The 19722-nt window shown below is 42.7% G+C and overlaps 1 protein-coding gene across 1 annotated transcript in view; it reads right to left on the bottom strand.

Annotated features, from left to right (window-relative positions):
* Positions 1-19722, bottom strand: part of CFAP74 (cilia and flagella associated protein 74) — a 37966-nt gene that overhangs the window by 14910 nt on the left and 3334 nt on the right. The window contains exons 6-21 of the mRNA XM_033079807.1: positions 18879-19052; positions 18186-18296; positions 16952-17054; positions 16062-16219; positions 15351-15558; positions 14741-14923; positions 13926-14096; positions 13375-13493; positions 10602-10668; positions 10096-10185; positions 9803-9976; positions 8908-9052; positions 7900-8012; positions 7320-7442; positions 6192-6313; positions 2446-2574 (exon numbers count right to left, since the gene is read on the bottom strand). Of these exons, the coding sequence (XP_032935698.1) occupies positions 2446-2574; positions 6192-6313; positions 7320-7442; positions 7900-8012; positions 8908-9052; positions 9803-9976; positions 10096-10185; positions 10602-10668; positions 13375-13493; positions 13926-14096; positions 14741-14923; positions 15351-15558; positions 16062-16219; positions 16952-17054; positions 18186-18296; positions 18879-19052 (2190 nt within the window). The remainder of the gene's footprint in view (positions 1-2445; positions 2575-6191; positions 6314-7319; positions 7443-7899; positions 8013-8907; positions 9053-9802; positions 9977-10095; positions 10186-10601; positions 10669-13374; positions 13494-13925; positions 14097-14740; positions 14924-15350; positions 15559-16061; positions 16220-16951; positions 17055-18185; positions 18297-18878; positions 19053-19722) is intronic.

The raw sequence follows: 19722 nt of genomic DNA, 5'->3' as shown, positions 1-19722 counted from the left end.
CTCTGAGCAGGAGGGCATGGGCTGCAATGCAGTGGTGTCAGAATGATTGACCTTGTACAGTTATATTGGATTTTTTTGTTTGTTTTTAAAGACAGGATTTTGGACACACGTGGGATTTTAAGGGCGGTCACAGAGGTCAGCATCCATTTATCCTTTTTTTTTTTTTAAATGCCATCCAGTCATTTAAAATTATGAAAAATTAAAAGCTTACTCTCTAATCAGAATATAAACCCTGAGCATCTTTGCTGCAGCCCCAGCATGTCACCAACCCAGCCAAGGCAGTGACTCCCTCTGACCACTGAGGTTAATAATGATCAGCTGAGGCAGAACCACTTTGTGTCCCAGAGCAGAGACACAAACTGAACAAACCTGGAGCCCAGCAGTGCCTGGTTACCAACCAGAATCAGAATTTAGAAGGAATATGCAGATTTTCTGTAGGTGAAGCATCTTGCTGTCACAAGCTCCATTCCAGAGCTTCAAGCCAAGACAATACAAACCTGGAGCATTTTTAGCTCTGCTGCTCTATTTATATCCCAGAGAACCAGAGTGAGTTGCTTCCTGTTCTTGGGTCTTCACAATTCCCATGTTCTACTACTACTCATGGAATTGCATGCAACTCTTTAATGTATTGTTAAAGAATAAAAATAACACCCACTCAGTCACCATGGTGATCCAAAATCTCGCTGTTATTTTGCAATAAGGGTGATGTTCAAAGGTGTTGGGAAGTTCTTTACACATAGAATTGAGGTTAAGTGCAAGGGAGGAGTAGAGCATCAGCTTTCACTTTGTCACAGGACATATGAATAGCAGAAGAAATTAATCTATTTCATAATAATCCAGAGGGGACAGAAAATACTTGTAACTGTATGGACACAGGGATGGACTCTAAATTAGCTGCTGTACCTTGGGGAAAAGGTCCTGGAATCCTTCAGAAAGTTCTCTGAAAATGGCACAATTAAAGAGAATAAAAGACAAATCAGATTTAGACTTCCAGTACCTGCAGGACTAGTTCCAAATGCAGGGAACTACAGGACATGGTGTTTGGGAATTCTGAAAGGCAGCACAGTAAGAACTTGGCTTTGACTGAAGAGGAAATGTTGGCTTCAAACTCCCAGAAGCTGGGTTAGGAACACCTGCCTGAGCATGGTGCACAGAACACTCAGGAGAGCTTCCCAAGCCTTCAGGCAGCTCCTGCTCCCTCAGCACTGCTGCCTGGGGGGTTCTCCTCCCTTTGGTGTCACTTTTAACACAGCTGCTCTATTAATAGAGCTCCTAATGCCAGCTCACTGAGAGGCCCTCACAGAAATGTGTCACTGGCTCAGTGCTTCCCCTCAGCTCCCAACACTCCCCCCCTGCATCAGCTCTTTAAAACTGATCCGTACCCTCAAACAGCCAGATACTTATTTCGTGTGTCAGAAATGCCTTAATCTCATCAAATCTCCTTTCTGAAGCTTCCCTGGTTTTTAAAGGAAGATTAAGGTTCTAAATCCTAGCTCTGCTTCCATCCCCTCAGAGAGGGTAACAGTGCTTCACAGCAGCTGAAGTTCAGCAACTGGATGTTACTCTTGTAATCTGATGGGATTTGAGATGCTGCAAGAACTGTAAATATGTAAATACTTTTAGTTCTTTGAATACCAACCTGGTGAAAATTTTACAATTTAGAATCCAGAGGTGCTGAGCACATCTGTGACAATCCATGGGACTAAGAACCCACATGAAAAAAGCAGCAGGTTTGAAGCAGCAAAGACATTGAAGTACTTGGCTTCCATATGTAATTCATTATTTTTTGAAAAGAAATGTTCTGCTAAATTCTTTAGGATGAGGTAAATAAAATGAACACAGGCTGATGGGAGCTCTGGTATTTAAATTTTTAGAAATTGGAATTGTTTCCTATCACTGAGCTGTGTTTGTATTTGTAGATGTAAAACAAGAAGCAAAACTTGCTGGGATAAAGCTTTTAGCATCAGGAGATGTTACATAAAACACCGTGTGAAATTCATTATCAATACCTTCGTCGTTTGGAGAAAAATGTACCCAGGGAGGAGAGAGATGGACAGGAAGCCCAACACTCTCACCTTAATTAGCAAGCACAGGAGTTCTTGTCCAGAAATTATTCAATCAGTGATCCATGAAGCAGCCACCTGCCTCAGTAACCTCCCTCCTGGACAAGAATAGCTTCCCCCAGAACGGAGCAGCCTGGCAGGAACGCGCGCTCGGACTGTCACAGCGCTGCTGTCACCGCAGGGAGGGCATTGCCTCACAGCCCTGGCAGCCAAGTTCATTTCCTCCTGGAGCATCTGGCAGCTTCCAGGGGGACAGGGGGAGACCAGCCCTGCACTGCAGCACCACTGTGAGGTCCAGTCTGGACAGCAGGAGGGAACAACAACTCTGCTCAGCTTTCCCACTGAAATCCTGAAAGATTAGAGTTGGATTAATGTTGGTTACCTGGGCAGGAACTTGAGCTGTGCACTGAAGGATGACTGAGCCTGGATGTAGCCTGTTTTTGGAAGCAGCTCCATGTGCTTGCTCAATTCTCTGCACACCTCAAACTTCAAACGCAGCGAGGTTGTTGCTCTGCAAACACATCAGACGTGCTTGGAAGGCTTTGAGGCCACTGCAGTGGAGTCAGAGCTCTCCTGCCCCCACCCCTGCATTGTAATCACAACAATCCCAAGCTTCCTTTGAAAATGATGGGCATGGAAAACTGCTCCAGCAAGTTCACACAGTTGTGTTCTCTTTTAAGTACAGAAAACAAGACTTGGGAGTTCTGTAACAAACCCAGCTCAGCAAACAGCGCACAAACTGATCCAAAGAGAACTGTCAGGGCTCAGCACGGTGCTACGTCAGGTCAGGTCACTCAAAGCCAAGCTACTGTCAAATATCAGCTGATTATTTGCTCCTAACATCCACTGGCTCTGTCTGGATCGATTGGATGACTGAAGCCTGGTGATTTCTTTAAACAGATGTAACCTGTCCCCCTCCAGCAGAGATCCTGCAGGGCTGGAAGTCACAGCCTGGCTGAGCTGCTCCTGCTAAACCTTGGGATTAATTTGCCCTGGGAATGGCACATTGGAATCCAGGAATCCTCTGCCTGTTTACTGAATCCTGGCCCTGTCATAGCACAGCAATAGCCACGGATCATCCCCTGCTTTGGAATTTTATGCCTAAGTGCAAAATTGCCGAGCAATTTACAAATATTTCAGCTTGTCATTCTCCTTCCCCTGGACTGGTTTCCAAGCTGTCAGGCCAGATGGTCTCCTCTAAATCAACAGCTACAGCAAGTGGGGCTGGGAGCCTGCAATGATTTCTGACTGTTGACAATCTAAGAGAATTATATACTACTTCATTAAATCAGTGCAGATTATAACCTGCCAAAGAAATTACTTTTCAAAATTATTTATATTGAACATGATTCTGATAAGACACTTTCACCCTTTATGCTGCTTATTTATGCTGTCTGATTACCAGGATCTTCATGACCAGAAAAAAACCCCCAACTAAAGCCTAGAACTAAACCAGTATTAGCAATATTTTGCAATTCATCAGAGCTTGCTGGGACATTCCAGTTTCAGAGGAATCTGACTCTTGTGGAAACTTTATCTTCCCCTTGTGCTACAGCCTACAGGTCACGGGCAGTGGGATCCAGGCAGGCTGCAGGAGGAATCCTCCTCCTGACACACCAAGGGAAGTGTCAGGAGATCCTGGAGGGAGAAACGGCTCAGAATGATGGAATTAATCCACTTTTGCAGGATAAAAAGTTGACACACGGTATTCCTGCACATGAAATACCCTGAATTTCAGCCTACCTGACTGTGTAACAGACAATTTTTTCCTAATTAAGGAAATTAGGTGATAAAGCAAAGCCTTGACTTGCCAAGGTGCTAAGGACAGGCTACTAAATATTTAGTGGTCTTAATTTGATGAAACTTGGCAAAGGATCAGCAAGATTTTTCCCTCATTTGAGAAGTTTTGCCCTAAGCAATTTGACAGTTCTATCTTTGGGATCCCCTTGAACTCTTAAGTTTCATTAGGAGAGTTATTCTGCTTCTATACTTATAAGTTTTATCCCTGGGTTATCTAGACCAAGTAAAATCACTTACATAACAACTTGTGCTTGTCATATCTGTAAGCTGAATTTCTGAGATAACAGCTTTACTCATTTCTTTCCAACTGTGAAGAATCTCTGCAGTCTGTAATTCTGGTAAGAGGTTTAGAATGGATGCCTTCCACAGAACCAATCTCTCCCCCACCCTCCCACAATCCCACCCCAATCCTATTGAAATAGACTCTAAGAAATGCAAATTGTTAAAATAAGAATTCCATAGTGACTGCATTAGGTGGAGGGAAGACACCCAGCACCTGAAGACAATTAAATGTTCCCCTAAGTACTTTTAATAGCAGGAAATCTCCAGAAGCCAAGGAGCTGGAATATTCCCTTTATAGCACAGTGCAAACAAAACCAGTCCTTGGATGTGACTGATTTGAACTCTGAAACACCCAGATATTTTCCCCCTGTCAATCACTGTCTGGTCACTCTCTGTAATGAGAAGGGTCTGTCCTTCCAGTGGAGACCCTAATACCTCCATGGGTCTGGAAAAGCTGCACCTTTCCCATTTTAGAGTGAAGGCAAAAGGACTGACATGATTTATCCAGCATCTAATCCCAGGGTGTGGAAAGACTCATGAAACCAGCTTCCATGTCCTAAGTCCCCCCAGGAGTTTAATTGAATGCAAAATAGCTGAGAAAACAAAATATTCTTACATAAAATTTCCTGGCTGAATCAACCCAATGTGCACTTAATTTTAGACACATTTATCTCTCTAAATGTTTGGTGTGCAAATTGCACACGAGGAAACTGTGGGTTTGCTATTCCCTAGGGGCTTCACAGCTCTCCCAAAGAAAAGGAACAACAGAGGGAATCTGGGAGGAGTGGGGAGGTGTGTGGATACCTCAGAGCTCGGGCTGGGAGTCTGGGTCAGCAGGATGCCAGCGTTTTCCAGAGCTCAGAGGGCTTTCAGGATGTGTTCCTGCAGTGCCAGGGTCATAGGTACCCTCAGAGAAGCTCACCTGCAGTGCCAGGGTCACAGGTACCCCCAGGACAGCTCACCTGCAGTGCCAGGGTCACAGGCACCCCCAGGACTCACTCACCTGCAGTACCAGGGTCACAGGTACCCCCAGGACAGCTCACACCTGCAGTGCCAGGGTCACAGGCACACCCAGGGCTCACTCACCTGCAGTGCCAGGGTCACAGGTACCCCCAGGACAGCTCACCTGCAGTACCAGGGTCACAGGTACCCCCAGCACAGCTCACCTGCAGTACCAGGGGCACAGCTACCCCCAGCACTCACCTGCAGTGCCAGGGTCACAGGTACCCCCAGGGCTCACTCACTTGCAGTGCTGGGTCACAGGTACCCCCAGGACAGCTCACCTGCAGTGCCAGGGTCACAGGTACCCCAGCACTCACCTGCAGTGTCAGGGTCACAGGTATCCCAGCACTCACTCACCTGCAGTGCCAGGGTCACAGGTACCCCAGCACTCACTCACCTGCAGTGTCAGGGTCACAGGTACCCCCAAGGGACCTCACCTGCAGTGCCAGGGTCACAGGTACCCCCAGGACAGCTCACCTGCAGTGCCAGGGTCACAGGTACCCCCAGGACAGCTCACACCTGCAGTGCCAGGGTCACAGGTACCCCCAGGACAGCTCACCTGTAGTGCCAGGGTCACAGGTACCCCCAGGACAGCTCACCTGCAGTGCCAGGGTCACAGGTACCCCCAGGACAGCTCACCTGCAGTGCCAGGGTCACAGGTACCCCCAGCAGAGCTCACCTGCAGTGCCAGGGTCACAGGTACCCCCAGGACAGCTCACCTGCAGTGCCAGGGTCACAGTTACTCCCAGCACTCACTCACCTGCAGTACCAGGGTCACAGGTACCCCCAGGGCTCACTCACCTGCAGTGCCAGGGGCACAGCTACCCCCAGGACAGCTCACCTGCAGTGCCAGGGTCACAGGTACCCCCAGGGCTCACTCACCTGCAGTGCCAGGGTCACAGGTACCCCCAGGGCTCACTCACCTGCAGTGCCAGGGTCACAGGCACCCCCAGCACTCACTCACCTGCAGTGCCAGGGTCACAGGTACCCCAGCACTCACTCACCTGCAGTGCCAGGGTCACAGGTACCCCAGCACTCACTCACCTGCTGCGCACCTCGACGCTGTCCTGGTACAGCCGCTCGTACAGGCAGATCCTGAGGTCTATGTTGGGCTGGGGCACCCAGATGGGCACATCCACAGAAACTCCAATGGCACTGAAGCTCAGCTGGCAGGGCAGCAATGGCAGGGCATTAGTTCTGTCTCAGATTCTCACTGACTTATAGCAAGAATTTCTGCTATAAATTCAGCTGAGTATTTTCTTAGTCATAATGGAACAGGTTCTTTAACAAGGCAGAGCTTGGAAAATCATTTGCAAAGTAAGCCCAAGAAGTTACAGTGCCCCAGCAGTAAAACACAAAATTATACTTTGGGTTGGATTCTTTGACAGGGAACAGGAAAGAAGAGCATCTGCCCATGATATTGGAAAGAATTATTTCAAGTGCCTGTAGCTGAAGTGGATGGGCCCCAATCCAGGCTCCCCTGGGGCTGCAGCTCATTCAGGCAGCACAGAAATGCAGGGAAGGCAGCACAGAAATGCAGGGAAGGCAGAACAGGGCTGTGCTCCCTGCAGTGACCCAGCTCTGGCACCAGGGCCCTGAGAGCTCAGCCCTGCAAAGCTGATCCTGGAGGAGAAGGTGCCCACGGGAGCCTCAGCAGGTGTCTGCAGCTCCTTCTGCAGCCCCAGGGACAGCCAAGACTGGCTGCTGAGCTTCTGGGAAGTTTGTCTTTATTTTTTGGCAAGCTTCTGTGAACTGTTCCAAGCAGAATTTGGCTTCCAATAAAATTTAGAATCACAATGTGCTGAAGTGGTAACTAAAGTTGCCATCTCTTCCAGCTTTCACACATCAGCTTCACTATTGCCTGCTAAATAATTCCAATTCTGATAGATCAGAAAGAAAATAAACTATGTGGGTTAGGAATAAGGGGGAATACTTCCACATTTGTTTCCAGGATATGTTTTCCAATATGATGTCTGATAAAATGGGAATATCTGGATTATTTGGATAGAAATTAAGAGAATTAGCAGGTTTAATAAACATCCTGCATCAGAAATAAGAGCTATGATTTGCAAAACTATCTCCCATAAAACTACCTAATACTTAATTCTGGAGAAAAGCACAAATTAGAAGATTTTAAACTACTTTACACATATTTTGAAGCAGGTCACTCACTGGTTTGCAGTCTGGGTTGTCAAACACGATCTCAAACACTGCCCTCACGTCCCCAGGGATAGCTGGGACAAACAGGACTGGGATTTTCACTGAGCTGAAGGGTCCAATCTCACCCTCAGTCACCTGAGCAACAACAGTGAAACTCTAGAAATTGCATTGAAATAAAAAGGTTGTACAAACTCACTGTACACACACCCTACTACACCTGGTTTGTAATTCAATTGAACTCACTATGCACAGGAAAAATCAGAACCAGAACATTAATATGGCTCAAATCTGACATTTCCCAGACATTCTTCCTGCCCCTCCTTTGTGTGTTTTGTCACCAGAATTTAACCACAGAACCACATGGCAGAAATAAAGAGTTAATTGTGGGAAATGTGAATGTACACAGAATCTTTTGTCTCTATAGATCAAAAGAAAGAGGAAAAGTGTGCTGTGATTTTAAGAATTAACTGTGATACAGTGATGTCCAGTGGGCTTGGAATGACCATGTACTTGAGCATTTCTCACCAGAGCAATTTATTTGATGTAGGCTCAGCCTAGTGAAATCTTGTCTGGATCTCAGGACATCCATTACCTTTCCAAGCATAATTTCAACTGGTATTTCTTCAGGAGAAAAGTCCAATAAATTATCTGCATTGTCAGTGTCCTGATCTGATCTGGTGTTTAATTTTCCTTGAAGAAGTTGCTCTGGAGAAAGAAACAAACACAAAACAAAGCAAAATGCTGGATGTGTCCATCAAAAAACTACCCAACAACGAACAGGTACATTAATTTGAGTCAATATTGCAAATCTAGGCATGTACAGCAGTGATGGGAAAATGGGAATGTCTGGAAGGAAATATTTGTTTGGCCATCCAGCTTTATTCTGGTTTGGAATTCTACTTGAGCCTTCCACTGCTGAGTAACAACAGGAATGGTTCAAAAATACAGACTCAGCTTGATGGCCTTCAAGAGCTGTTTCAGTGGGTTAAAGAATGCAGCCAGAAGGACCTGCAAAAGCCACCCACAACCTTTCCATGGAACATTCAGCTTCCTGAAATTGGAATGATCAATACTGGGAAGAAATGTTAAAGAATATATATAAGAACTCAATTAAGAAAGTCTTCTACAAGACTGGATTTTATTAAGCACATAGTAAACATTAGGAATGAGATGGAAAATGTCTGAGGAGGTTCATCTTTCTGCTTCCTTGTTCCTAGAATTACAGACTATAAAAATAAACCTGTCATGTGGATTGCTATTCTGAGAAGTGGGGATTCAGTTGCTGAGACAAGGATGATGTTAACAATTTTGCAATTTCTGAAGCTGGTTGGGTTCTGTGTTCTTCTGAGACTGAATTGTTGATCACTAATGAGCAGTGAGGTTCTCTGCTGCTTTTGATATAATGGTGTCAAGACATTATTTTTAGTCATTTTCTGTGAGGCAGCATACAAAGAAATATAAAATTACTCCTGGAGTGATGAGCTACTTAATTTACTGAGTAACTTTGCAAACTGAATTGCTCAGTTCTTTACAGGAGACTACAGCTGGATAGAGCTTGGCCAGGGGAGGTGCAGGGCCACGTTCCAAAGCATCACCTCACCCATGGAACTGCTGCTCTCAGGCTCCTGGGCTGCACAGGGGGTCATCCCCTCACTGGGCTCAGCACAAATCTGCTCCTTGTTGGGATTCCCAGCTGCCACAGGACTCATGCTGCCTTCCCCCTCAGGGTCACAATGTTCAGTGACCTATTAGGAAACACAGAGAGGGATTTTCTCCTGTGGCTGTTCCTGTGCCTTGTACCAGCTCCAGTTCCATCCAGCAGAAGTTTGATGCAAATCAGACTTGTGTTTTCTTGCAACAGTTCCACCCATCATGAATGAAGAAATGTGTTGCACTTTCCAAGAACTGCACATTCTACAAGACCTTTATCAATGAGCAGATTGAATTTTTACTGGCTGTCCCAAACAGGTAAATAATGTAACAGGAGCAATGCAGTGTAGTGCAAGTTACTTTACAATTAACAGTACCAACATTTTTCTAGTGGAAACCCAGGCAGTTCCATGTCAAAACTAAGTCTGGTGAAACCAGCCCTCTCTTTATCACACCCCTCACTTGATTGCTACTTTTGCACCACTTCACATGTCTCTGCCTTCCACGAGCTGAGATTTTTAATGACTCTGTCAGAATCTCCTCTTTTAACTGAAGCATTTTCACCTAATTGTCATGAATGTGGAGAACATAGGAATCATTACATAAATTACTAAAATACTTTAAAAATCAGCATTGTTGGTTTCCCCACTCCTCACAAAGGAATTGCTTTTATCTTTCACTATTTGAGTAGAACAGATTGTATTTATATTGACCCAAATGTACTAAAGGTTGATGATCTTCCCAAGTCCTTTCTGACCTGAGCTGCTTTGTGACTCTGCACAACTCCACCACACTTCCCAAAGCAGAACATTTCTGTTCCTTTAGGGAAGAACTTTTGGACCCACCACTATTGCAGGAGCAGCTTTTACTGTTGCTCTGAGGGTACTTGTGGCACCTGCTGACGTCTGAACTTTGAATGTGGTTCCCAAAGCCCCGCTGTTTGTCAGGCTGATGGTCCGTGAAATTGTGTCTCCCACCACAAGGCTGCCAAAGTCAATGAGCTCTTTATCCAGAGCCAGCTGTGAGGAGATAAACCATTAATTACCACTGGCCTACATAGCACTCATGTCAATTAAATGAGCATCCGCTTTTTATAATAATAATTATATTATCCACATGCTTAAAAGAAGTCCCTTACAATGCAGGTCTTGACTGTACATTTCAGTGGAACAGAAAAAGAACCTGTCTGGGCCATAAACATGACTTCTCCTTCCAGCCCTTTATTTATCTAGAAAACAAAACAGAAAAAAAACCCCAAAGTAATTTCAGAATTTCAAAGACTTAGCCTATGTAGTCTGATGAAAAATATTTTCACTCATTCTTTGAGTACCATATTAAAATGTATCTTTACTGATTCTGTTTCCACTTTAAAACAGTCTTTGTGACATTCTGGTTAACTTTAGCTGGGCAAGATTATAAATATCTGGAAGCTTGCCCTCATTTGGAGGCATTTTTCCAAATGTGCCCTCAGAATTTGCTTTACAACAATTTATCAGACTTGAACATGCACACAGCTGTCCATGCACAACAGTAGCTCTTCTAAAAATGTAGGTTTTTTCTTTGTTAACAGTTAAGAAATTCAATTAATGATGGTTTTAATCAGACTAGTGGCTTATACTAGGATTCTTCTCACTGTGCACTTACCATTGGCTTAAATGTTACCAGGAATTCACAGGACATCCCAGAAGACATTTTGCCAGGTGGGTCAAAACTATGGAGATAATGAACATAAAATTCCAAATTAAAGCTGTGGATGGAACACCCAGCTTCTGCTCTGGTAACAATGGGAGGTTTTTTTTCCCCCTCACTTGGACTAATTACTAGAAAAGTCAGAATGAGTGACAGATTAATGAAAGGCTACAAAACCCTGCTGCAACTGGGAAACAACAAAGGCTGATTCTTTATTAATTTTATTCAGAAAGACTTGAAGTGCTTTTAAAAGTCAAGACAGGGACTGTAGCCAAAGAGGTGAAGCTGAGGCTCAAAATCAGCAAGAACAGGTGGAACTGCCCTGGCAGACAATTAGGAAGCAACTTCTCCCATTATCCATTTTAATGTTGCTCTGTAACATCTCCCCTGTCCAAACACAAAATGAAGAGGAAAAACCCAAGGAGGGAGCTGCAAATGATTACAGAATGTGCTGCTTGTTGCCAGCTGTATCAAAATTATCTTGAATAGAATCTGCCACTCATTTCATGGTCTGTGTGAGGCAGGGAAAATGCCCATCAGAAGACAAGACATCTCACAGCTGCACTGCAAATGGAATTATTGAGGCTCTCCTGGAGCCCTGCTCTGCCTGGCAGAGGAGGCACAGGAGAGAAGGAATTGTTGTCAGCCATGGGAGACATGGAACACACTCGCCCTTTATAGCTTTATCAAAACAAAATTAAACCCAAACCAAAGCAAAATAAAACATTTTCAGGAAGGGAAACACTTCAGAATTTTTAAATGTTGGCAGGGAATAAGCACCTCCATCCTGACCTTCTGAACAGACTCCTGGCAGTTTCTCCTGAGAAGGACTTTAAGGAATGGTTCTTTATTTCAAATGTTACCTTGATAAAAGAGTTCTGATGTAGAGCACAAACTGCCAAACACACAAACCCACACAGCACCATTCTGCTAGGGAGAGGTTCCATTGCATGGGGTATAATAATGTTCATTTTAACCACTAACATAAAGCTTTTTATCAGCAAACACAGAGCCTGTCACTGATAACAGCACTCAAGTGTTATGTCTGTAAATACCTGTGCACTGGTTTTAAGGACAGTGACACCATGACAGAGTAGATGTGCTGGGTATTTTCAAAATACTTGGCAAAACTATTTTGTAACAAACAATATAAGTCTGGTTCTACCTGAGAGAAGCTTTATACAGTGTAGGATCAGTGTCCATAGGTCTGTGCTCTGCTGGTCAAATTATGGCAATGGAGAATAAAATCTTAGATTATTTTTGCTAGCTATCCAGCTGGCAAATGTATGGGTAACCAATTTAATTTTACAAAGTTAATTAATTTATCAGAGATTGAAAAATCATTCACAAATCTTGATGTTTCATTTGTATTTGGAGAGTAGTTTGAAAGGCAATTACAGCAAGGAAAGACTTAAGCCTTTCAAAAAACATTGTTTTCACAAACCAGAAGTGATGATTTACCATATGCAATTGTCTAACATACTAAATGAGAAAAAAAATCAGTTTTTGAGAGCAGGAAACCCTCATTTTGTCAGATTAGTAGCTTCAGGCTTTGTCACAGAAATTAAACATGTGTAAGTGGGTCAAAATGAAATCCACACTTGTGGTTTTGAACCAACCATGAGCTACACATGGAGTCAAGCACCAGAGCAGGTTTAGGAGCAGAAGGGCTCTGCTCAGTTATCTGTGTCCTGCTCGATTTTCCACCTCCATCAGGCTGGGAATGAAGGGCTCCACACCTTTCCCAATCCACCCACAGCAGCTGGAGCCAGACTTCACAGCTCTCCAGGGATGTTGTTCAGTCAAGGGCTCTCTGTTCACATTCCTGGGGATCTTGTGAGGACAAAGTGAAGGAATGGCTTCACCTTGGACCATCCTGTCCTTATCAGATGATCCAGAAATTCCATGTGTGGTTTATCCCCACAAGGACAGTGGGCAGTGAGCTGAGAAAGGAGCTCTGGAGTGTGAAATCACCTACAATGGTGAAACAACTTCTTTGTTCACTGGGGTGTCATTAAACTGTCCAGGTCAGCATAAGGGTGGAAACCTGAACTTTCTCTGTAAGCCAAAGGAATTCACCTCCTGTTTGTCCATAAATTTCACTTACATACAGGAATGTAAGCATTTGTTCACTTTTAGGCTAGACTACAATTATTTTTTTGTTCCAGGTAAATAAATTCCTTTCATAACTTCATTTTTAAGAGAAATACTACTTTTCACAACTTGCCTTATATATATTTAAAGCTCCACATAGTTGGTGTCTGAATTCTTATAAAGAAATATTTTGTGGATACCTCCTTTTGTTTGTTTATAAACAGTGAGATGAAATTATCAATATAGTGGAACTGAGATTAATTTGCAATCTCCCAACTAGACACAGTGCTTCATTACATAACCTGGCAGCAGGATTATAGGAATAGATTGATGGGAAAGACCACAGGATTGCAATTCAAGTGCTCTTTGCTCTGAGATTGATTTCCTTTATTTCATCAGCTTTTTCCCCTTCCTTTTTCTGTCCAATTAAACTGTGTTGATCTGAAGCCACAAGTTTGACTTTTTTTTTCCCCCTCCCAGTTCTCTCCCCCATCCCACTGAGGAGGGAGTGAGGAGCTGCTCTGTGGAGTTTCTCTGCCCAGGTTAACCCACAACAAGCAGAAAATTCAGTTGCTGCAGAATTGGGTTCCAATTGTGACAAAAGGTAAAACAAGTCTGCAATTCATTTACTTACTGAACACTGATGAAGTCCTTGAGCCATTCACTGATTCCCACCAGCCTGCAGTAATTAACAGTGTGGGATGCATTTGTCAAAACTATCTTCTTTTTGTAGATTTGACCAACATCAAAATCCTTGGAATGCCAAAGACACCAGGTGAATGTTAGAGACATGGTATCATGTTCATGCTCTGAATGAGTTATTAACAGTTTTATTAACTAACTGAAATTTACCTGCATGTTCTTTAAGGACATTATTTTACACTAATAATGTATTTACAAACAATATACAAGTAGCAGTCATGCTGCCCTTCAAAAAACATACAACACAATCCAGCAGGTTTTCATCTGCTCACCTTTCTGACAGCATTTAAATTCCTCTAAGACAAGGAGGCATTTTATAATTTATAATAAAATAACTAGTTTATTTAATCTATCACTTGACTAAGAGATTGTTAGAGACTTCATAACACATTTATTAAAGGCTGCAACAGAATTTTGGTCAAGACATTGGGATATACCTCCAGCAGATACCTCTCTCCAGTTGCATGCAGAATGGCCACTGACCTTGAAATGAATGCAGCTGGGTTTGCTGTGGAAAGCACAACCCTTATGTTCCTGCCCAGGCACAGTTTGCTTGTGAAGAATTCTAGTTTGGAGTTCCTCCATTTTTTTCTCAGCTATTTGTTTCCTCATTGCCCTTATAGCCAACAGTGTTGGATCTTCTGCTTTGGGCACCTAAAAAGGAACACGCAGAAAAACCAACAGGTTTGTGTGTGATCACAGAATCTGCAGCTTCAGTAGAAAAATCTGCAAAAGGAATCTTCCAGCAGCTGGCCAGCCTTTGTCTGGCTCTCTCCAGTCAAACTCAACATGAAGAATTTAATGGATTCTCAGCTGTCTGTTCTGCAGCTGATCATCACCCAGCACTACAACACCACGTTTTTCAGGGCAGAATTAGCTTTTCTGCTCTTTAAGGTTTTCCCCCCACTGCTAAACTTATTAAACATTGAGAAAAAAAACCAGCTGACTTCACTGGAATACTTCAGTCATGGTCCAGTGCTTCTCCATGCAAGTCTAGGAATATGTACTGACAGGATTTCTTTTTAATCAATTCTAAAGTTTTTTAAACTCAAACAATTACACATAATGTGATTTATGTCTTCACAGATTTCTGCACTAAACCTGAAGCACTGTTTTCTCTTTGAGAGAACAAACTCCTCCAGAACAGTGTCAAACAGCAATGACTGATGATATTCTCACATCTGAATTACTGCATCTATGTAATAACATAATGTCTGCATTTTAACTGCAAAATACACAATTATTGGTTTCAAGCAATGTTCTTTTCTATTTCTAACAAGAGATATCACAACATTTACCTTGTGCAAGTCAAATTCCTGACTCCAAAGTCCTGGGAATTCTGGTACCAGGAGGGTCTTGTCCCTCTCTGTGTCCTCATCATCACTTTCCCAGAGCACATCCTGGGGTCTGTTCTCAGAATTCTCTCCCTGGGGAGCAGTTCCTTCCCCAGCCAAGGAACAAACTGATGGAGAGCGCCATGGCTTTGGTGGGAGAACACAAGTTTTGAAGATACAGCTAAAAATTACTAGAGAACAGGTACTTCCAACAGTTATCAGCTTCTGAGGAGATCTTTTAACACAAAAATGACAGGTCTAGCTTTTTGGCCTCTTGGCCTTTGGCTTTTTGGCCTCTTGGCCTTTGGCTCAGAGGCCAAAGACACCAACTTAGGCCAATCCCCTCTTAAAACACTGAATACAGACAAAATTGTATATTAAAAGTCACTGTATTTTCATCAAGAAAAAGGAAACTAACAGATATTAAGAGATCTGATGTGGAAATTACTCTCCACTTGCTCTTTACTGTCTCATATTTGGTTGTAGCCTGTGCTATTTTTAAACAGAATTCAATGACCTGCATATTTAACAAAGCAATAATTTAAAGAGAGTTAATTCCTAGACCTTTGATTACCTGGGATATTTCTCCATCTGCAAGTTTGCAGGTCTCCTCACTTTGCCAGGCTTCCCCACTCTTCAGTAAAGGACCCTTCAGTTTACAACGAGCCTTAATTGCTTTGGTGGGGGACTGACTTTTTCTCTGCTTGTGAATTGAAGTTCTTTCTTGCAAAATTCGAGACACAATCTCCATTTTTCTTGACTTCTGAAGTTCTCTAAAAGCTCTGTAATCCAAAGTTGTAAGAAACATGAACCCAGCCATGGTTGTTTACCAATAATATTAACTACAACCCATCTCCCTTGGAGCCTTTTATCTAAACAGCAAGTCTTTAAGTTGGGTTCAGTGCTAGTTTGTGTCAAGACACCAAGTGATTCAGAGGCTGTTTATACATTTTTGCAGATAAATACACTCAGTTACAATGTTTTAGAAGGCTGATACAGACTTTCACAGTGTTCAGGGGAGGAAGAAGGACAGTTACTTCAGTTTTCCAGTTGAGGGTCACTGAACTCCTCTCCTGGAGGAGTCGATCACAGAACACCCACGGAGCTCTGGCGCTCTGAGCACCCCTAAGGCAGAGTTCAGGGCACCAAGAACAGGCTGTGCAAATGTCACACACAGAGTGGGAGAGGGATTCAGTCCCTCCAGGCACCATCAGAGATGTTCTGCCTTCAGCAGCTGACTGAGCTCCAGGGAGCAGGCAGAGTTTGATATGGATACAATACTCACTCTTTCTTTTTTTCGAGCTCTTGCTGTCGTTTATGGAGAAAAATTTCCCTGATAACATTGCCTCCTTTTGCTAGGATGGCCTCCCTCATTTTCATTTCCTCCTTCTGTGCCTCCAAGGCCTTTGCTTTGTTCAAAATCTGCAGAGTTTGGAGCCTTTCCTATGAAAGTCACACAAACCTGTTACATATTTGATTCACATATTAAAGAATAGAAAACAGAGAATTTAATGCTGGTCTCCTTATCCAAGTATACATTTATGGGGGATGTCTCTGAAGCAGAAGGAATTGTCTGTAATGTTCTCTGTAGTGATGGGGTGCTGAGATGCAGAAAGCTCTGACTAGGTCCAGGCTGCTTCTCTACCCTGGAATGCTGCTCAGTGAAGGAATATGAAAAGATAACAGTTCTAAACAAATCAGGATTAAATTAAGATCATTCCCTCAGATTCTACAGAACATAAATAGAAAAGCAAAGCAGCATAGCTCAGAAATTCCATATTTATACTATTTAAATTCTCAAATAACTGTTTTTCTTCCATATGTTTTCTCCATGTGGAATATTTCTGCTTTGGGATCCAAATAACTGGAAATCCTTCTGGCTGAACTTCCAGAGAACTTTTTTTAGTATGCATTATTTCCCAGAGAGTTCCCCTCCCAGAACAACTAGACTGTTGACAGAATAAACTTCTGCATCAGCAGAAGTGTCAAAACCTGCCCACACAGATCTCCTGCCATCCCTCCAATGCTTAAACTCCCCCCAGTTTCAAGGGGTTTGGGCAGTGATGTGATCAAAAATCACCACAGCTCTGCAAGGAAAACTGAAGTGACTTGTATTAGAGCCCAGCAGTCTCCCAAGTCAGTGACTTCATTCCCATCCCAGCCCAGCAGCAGTACCCTGTTGGAAGTGATGCTGGTTTTCAGGGAAAGCACAGCTTGTATCCTTCTCTCCATATGCTCCTGAGCTTTCACTTCTTCCTTTGCATTTTTTTCATGAATTCTGTAAGCAAATTAAAATCTTTCAGGCTCTCATCCTCAAATCTCATCTTGGTATTAGAATGTCTGAGATGTCAGGGAGTAATTGCCAATGTGCCCAGGACTGCTGCTCTGACCCCCTGGCTGTGGGCACAGGGAGCAGTTGGAGACTCCTCCAAACACGGCACTGCTCGAGCTCCAAGTGCCAACAGGTTTTCAAATATTTTGCTCAACAACTTTAATTTTTTTTTAAATTTTGGATATGAAGAATGTGTTTCATGTTATGACATATGACTGGCTGCTAAAATAAAGAATTCAGGTGTTGCTCATATAAGCAATATCTAAACCTTATGTAGCAAACTTTTACAAGCCAAGCACATGTACCCACACTAAAAATAAACCCTAAAAACTCTACAGGTTGGAAATGTGTGGGCAGGAATCAAACCAGGGGATATTCCAACTAATATAATGGGAAACTAGAAAAAAATTAAGATTGATATGTTTGATACATTTGTCAAGAAAACAAAACCTATTTGATTTGTTTTTCTTAATTATGATCAGTTTGTATGCACCAGCTAATAAAATAAACCAGCACAGAAACAGTACAATTATTTCAATCATTTTACAATTAAGCCCTAATATTTATTAGGATATATTTGCATATATGTAAAAATAAGTAACAAATGTTCTGTTTCTTCAGCAGCAAAATAATTCAACACCAGAGTAAATAATATAAATATATGAAAGAACATTTAATTTAAAATCAACCAGAGCATGAGCACAAAGAAATGGCCCATCAAGCCATTGATGCTTTTTTACCACATTTCTGAAGGGACATGGAATGGCACAGGGCAGGTTTCAAACCTGGATTTTAGTTACACTATTTCAATTAAATGCTTCAAATCATTATCAAAGCCTTCAAGGGTCAGAGCCCACAGACAAAGACTGCAGGGAATCTGGAGGCCATGGTAGGACACTGAGTGGATTTCCTTTTGTGCTCTGTAAGATCTCAATGCTTCACCACACTGTACCTGGCACAGGATTTCCAGGTGCAACAGAAGACACACCTTGCAGAAAAATCATTATTTTTTCAAAGATTGCAGGATAAAGTCTTGCTCAGCAGAGAATGTACAACAGGAAAGGAGTGAAGCCCCACCTTGCCATGCTCTGCTTCAGGAAGCAAACTGCTTTCTCATGGCTCCTTTTGGCATCCTCAAGGAGTTTTTTATTTCTTTCTTCACATTCTCTCTGGGCTTTCTCCTCTCTTCTGCACAGACAAACCAACAGTTGCAGCAGGACTAAGGAAAATTTGATTCCAACACAATGAGACCTCAGGGTGGGGTTGGGGAGTTTATGAATATGTGCTGAAATTAGGACATTTGTCTGCTTCCCACATCCCCTACATTGCAGACAAGGTGATAAACTCCACAAAAGCCACAGACTGACATTGGCTTGGATTTTGGAGAGCACTTTTGTGCTTTTTGGTGTTTGCTTCTGCTCTGGGAAATCTCAGTGGACTTCACCATAAATCCAGAAGGTCCTGGAGGCCAACAGCACTGCAGACACATGCAGTTAGTCTGACCCAATAAATCTCATCACCTATGACAAAACCCCTGCATTTGTCATTTTCTCATTAACAAGTTTATTCCCATAGATCAGAAATCTTTACCTGCATAACTGCAAGGCCATGGCCAATTCTTATTTTAATTCCATTTCCTCATCAACTATTCCTGAAGCACACCCAGCTAAGACACACAGTATTTGAACTAGCTAATCTCAGCACCTGCAGCAGAGAATTGGCTGAAAATAAAACAAGAAAGGCAGCAGGCTCTGACTTTGAGGCTCTTACTTCTCTCGAGTCCGACGTGTTCCTTCTGCTTGCAGGGCTGTTATTTTTTCCTTCCAAATCCTCACTTCTCTCTCCTCCTGGTATTGCATCTGTAGCTCCTCCTCATCTTTTTGAAGTTGTTCACGAAGGATGTCGTATTTTCCCTGCTCAGTTTCTATATGCCACAGCTCAACCCTTTAAAAAAAAGTGTGAATTGTTTTCGTTGAAATACTGATATTCTTTCACTTTAAGGTGATAGATTGAGTGGGGAAGGCTCTATGGAGAAAATAAACATGTAACCATGTTTTCTTTTAATTTTTTAAAACATATTTTGAATCAAACCCTTTTGCTGACACAGGTGCTCCAGACTAAGGCTCATATCTAATAGCATATCCCTTTCAAAGACATCAAAAATATTGGTCAAAAAAAGGTAAAAAAAACCAAAACTCAAGTTTGTGTTTATCCCATTTACCTAGAAGAAAATACGAAAACCAAGAAAAATTCTAAAAATAGCTTTTCCTTCAACAATAAATGACTTCATGGACAGGCCACAGCTTTTATTCTTCTGTGCTTTGCTGAAGGAACCAGATATGATAGAGCTGAGTGCATTAATCTGTTCTGTGTATTGCTAATCACACAATAAACAAATCAAGCATTTTAAAGCTATTACACAACACTGCAGCAGAACACACTGTATCCTGGTTAACCACTTGGCTAATCACAGCTAGAAGCTCGTGCCTGTGCTCCTCTTTTGATGTACCTGTGGTACCAAAATACAAGCTCACTCACCTGTTGCCTCCTGCAAAAGACAGTTTTATTCTGTCTGATATAAAAAGTCATTTACTATGGGTGAACAATCAATTAC

This window comes from Catharus ustulatus, chromosome 24, assembly GCF_009819885.2.
Source record: "Catharus ustulatus isolate bCatUst1 chromosome 24, bCatUst1.pri.v2, whole genome shotgun sequence".
NCBI classification, from domain to species: domain Eukaryota; kingdom Metazoa; phylum Chordata; class Aves; order Passeriformes; family Turdidae; genus Catharus; species Catharus ustulatus.
The sequence above is the reverse complement of the archived record's forward strand: the minus strand, read 5'-3'. Positions and strand labels throughout refer to the sequence as shown.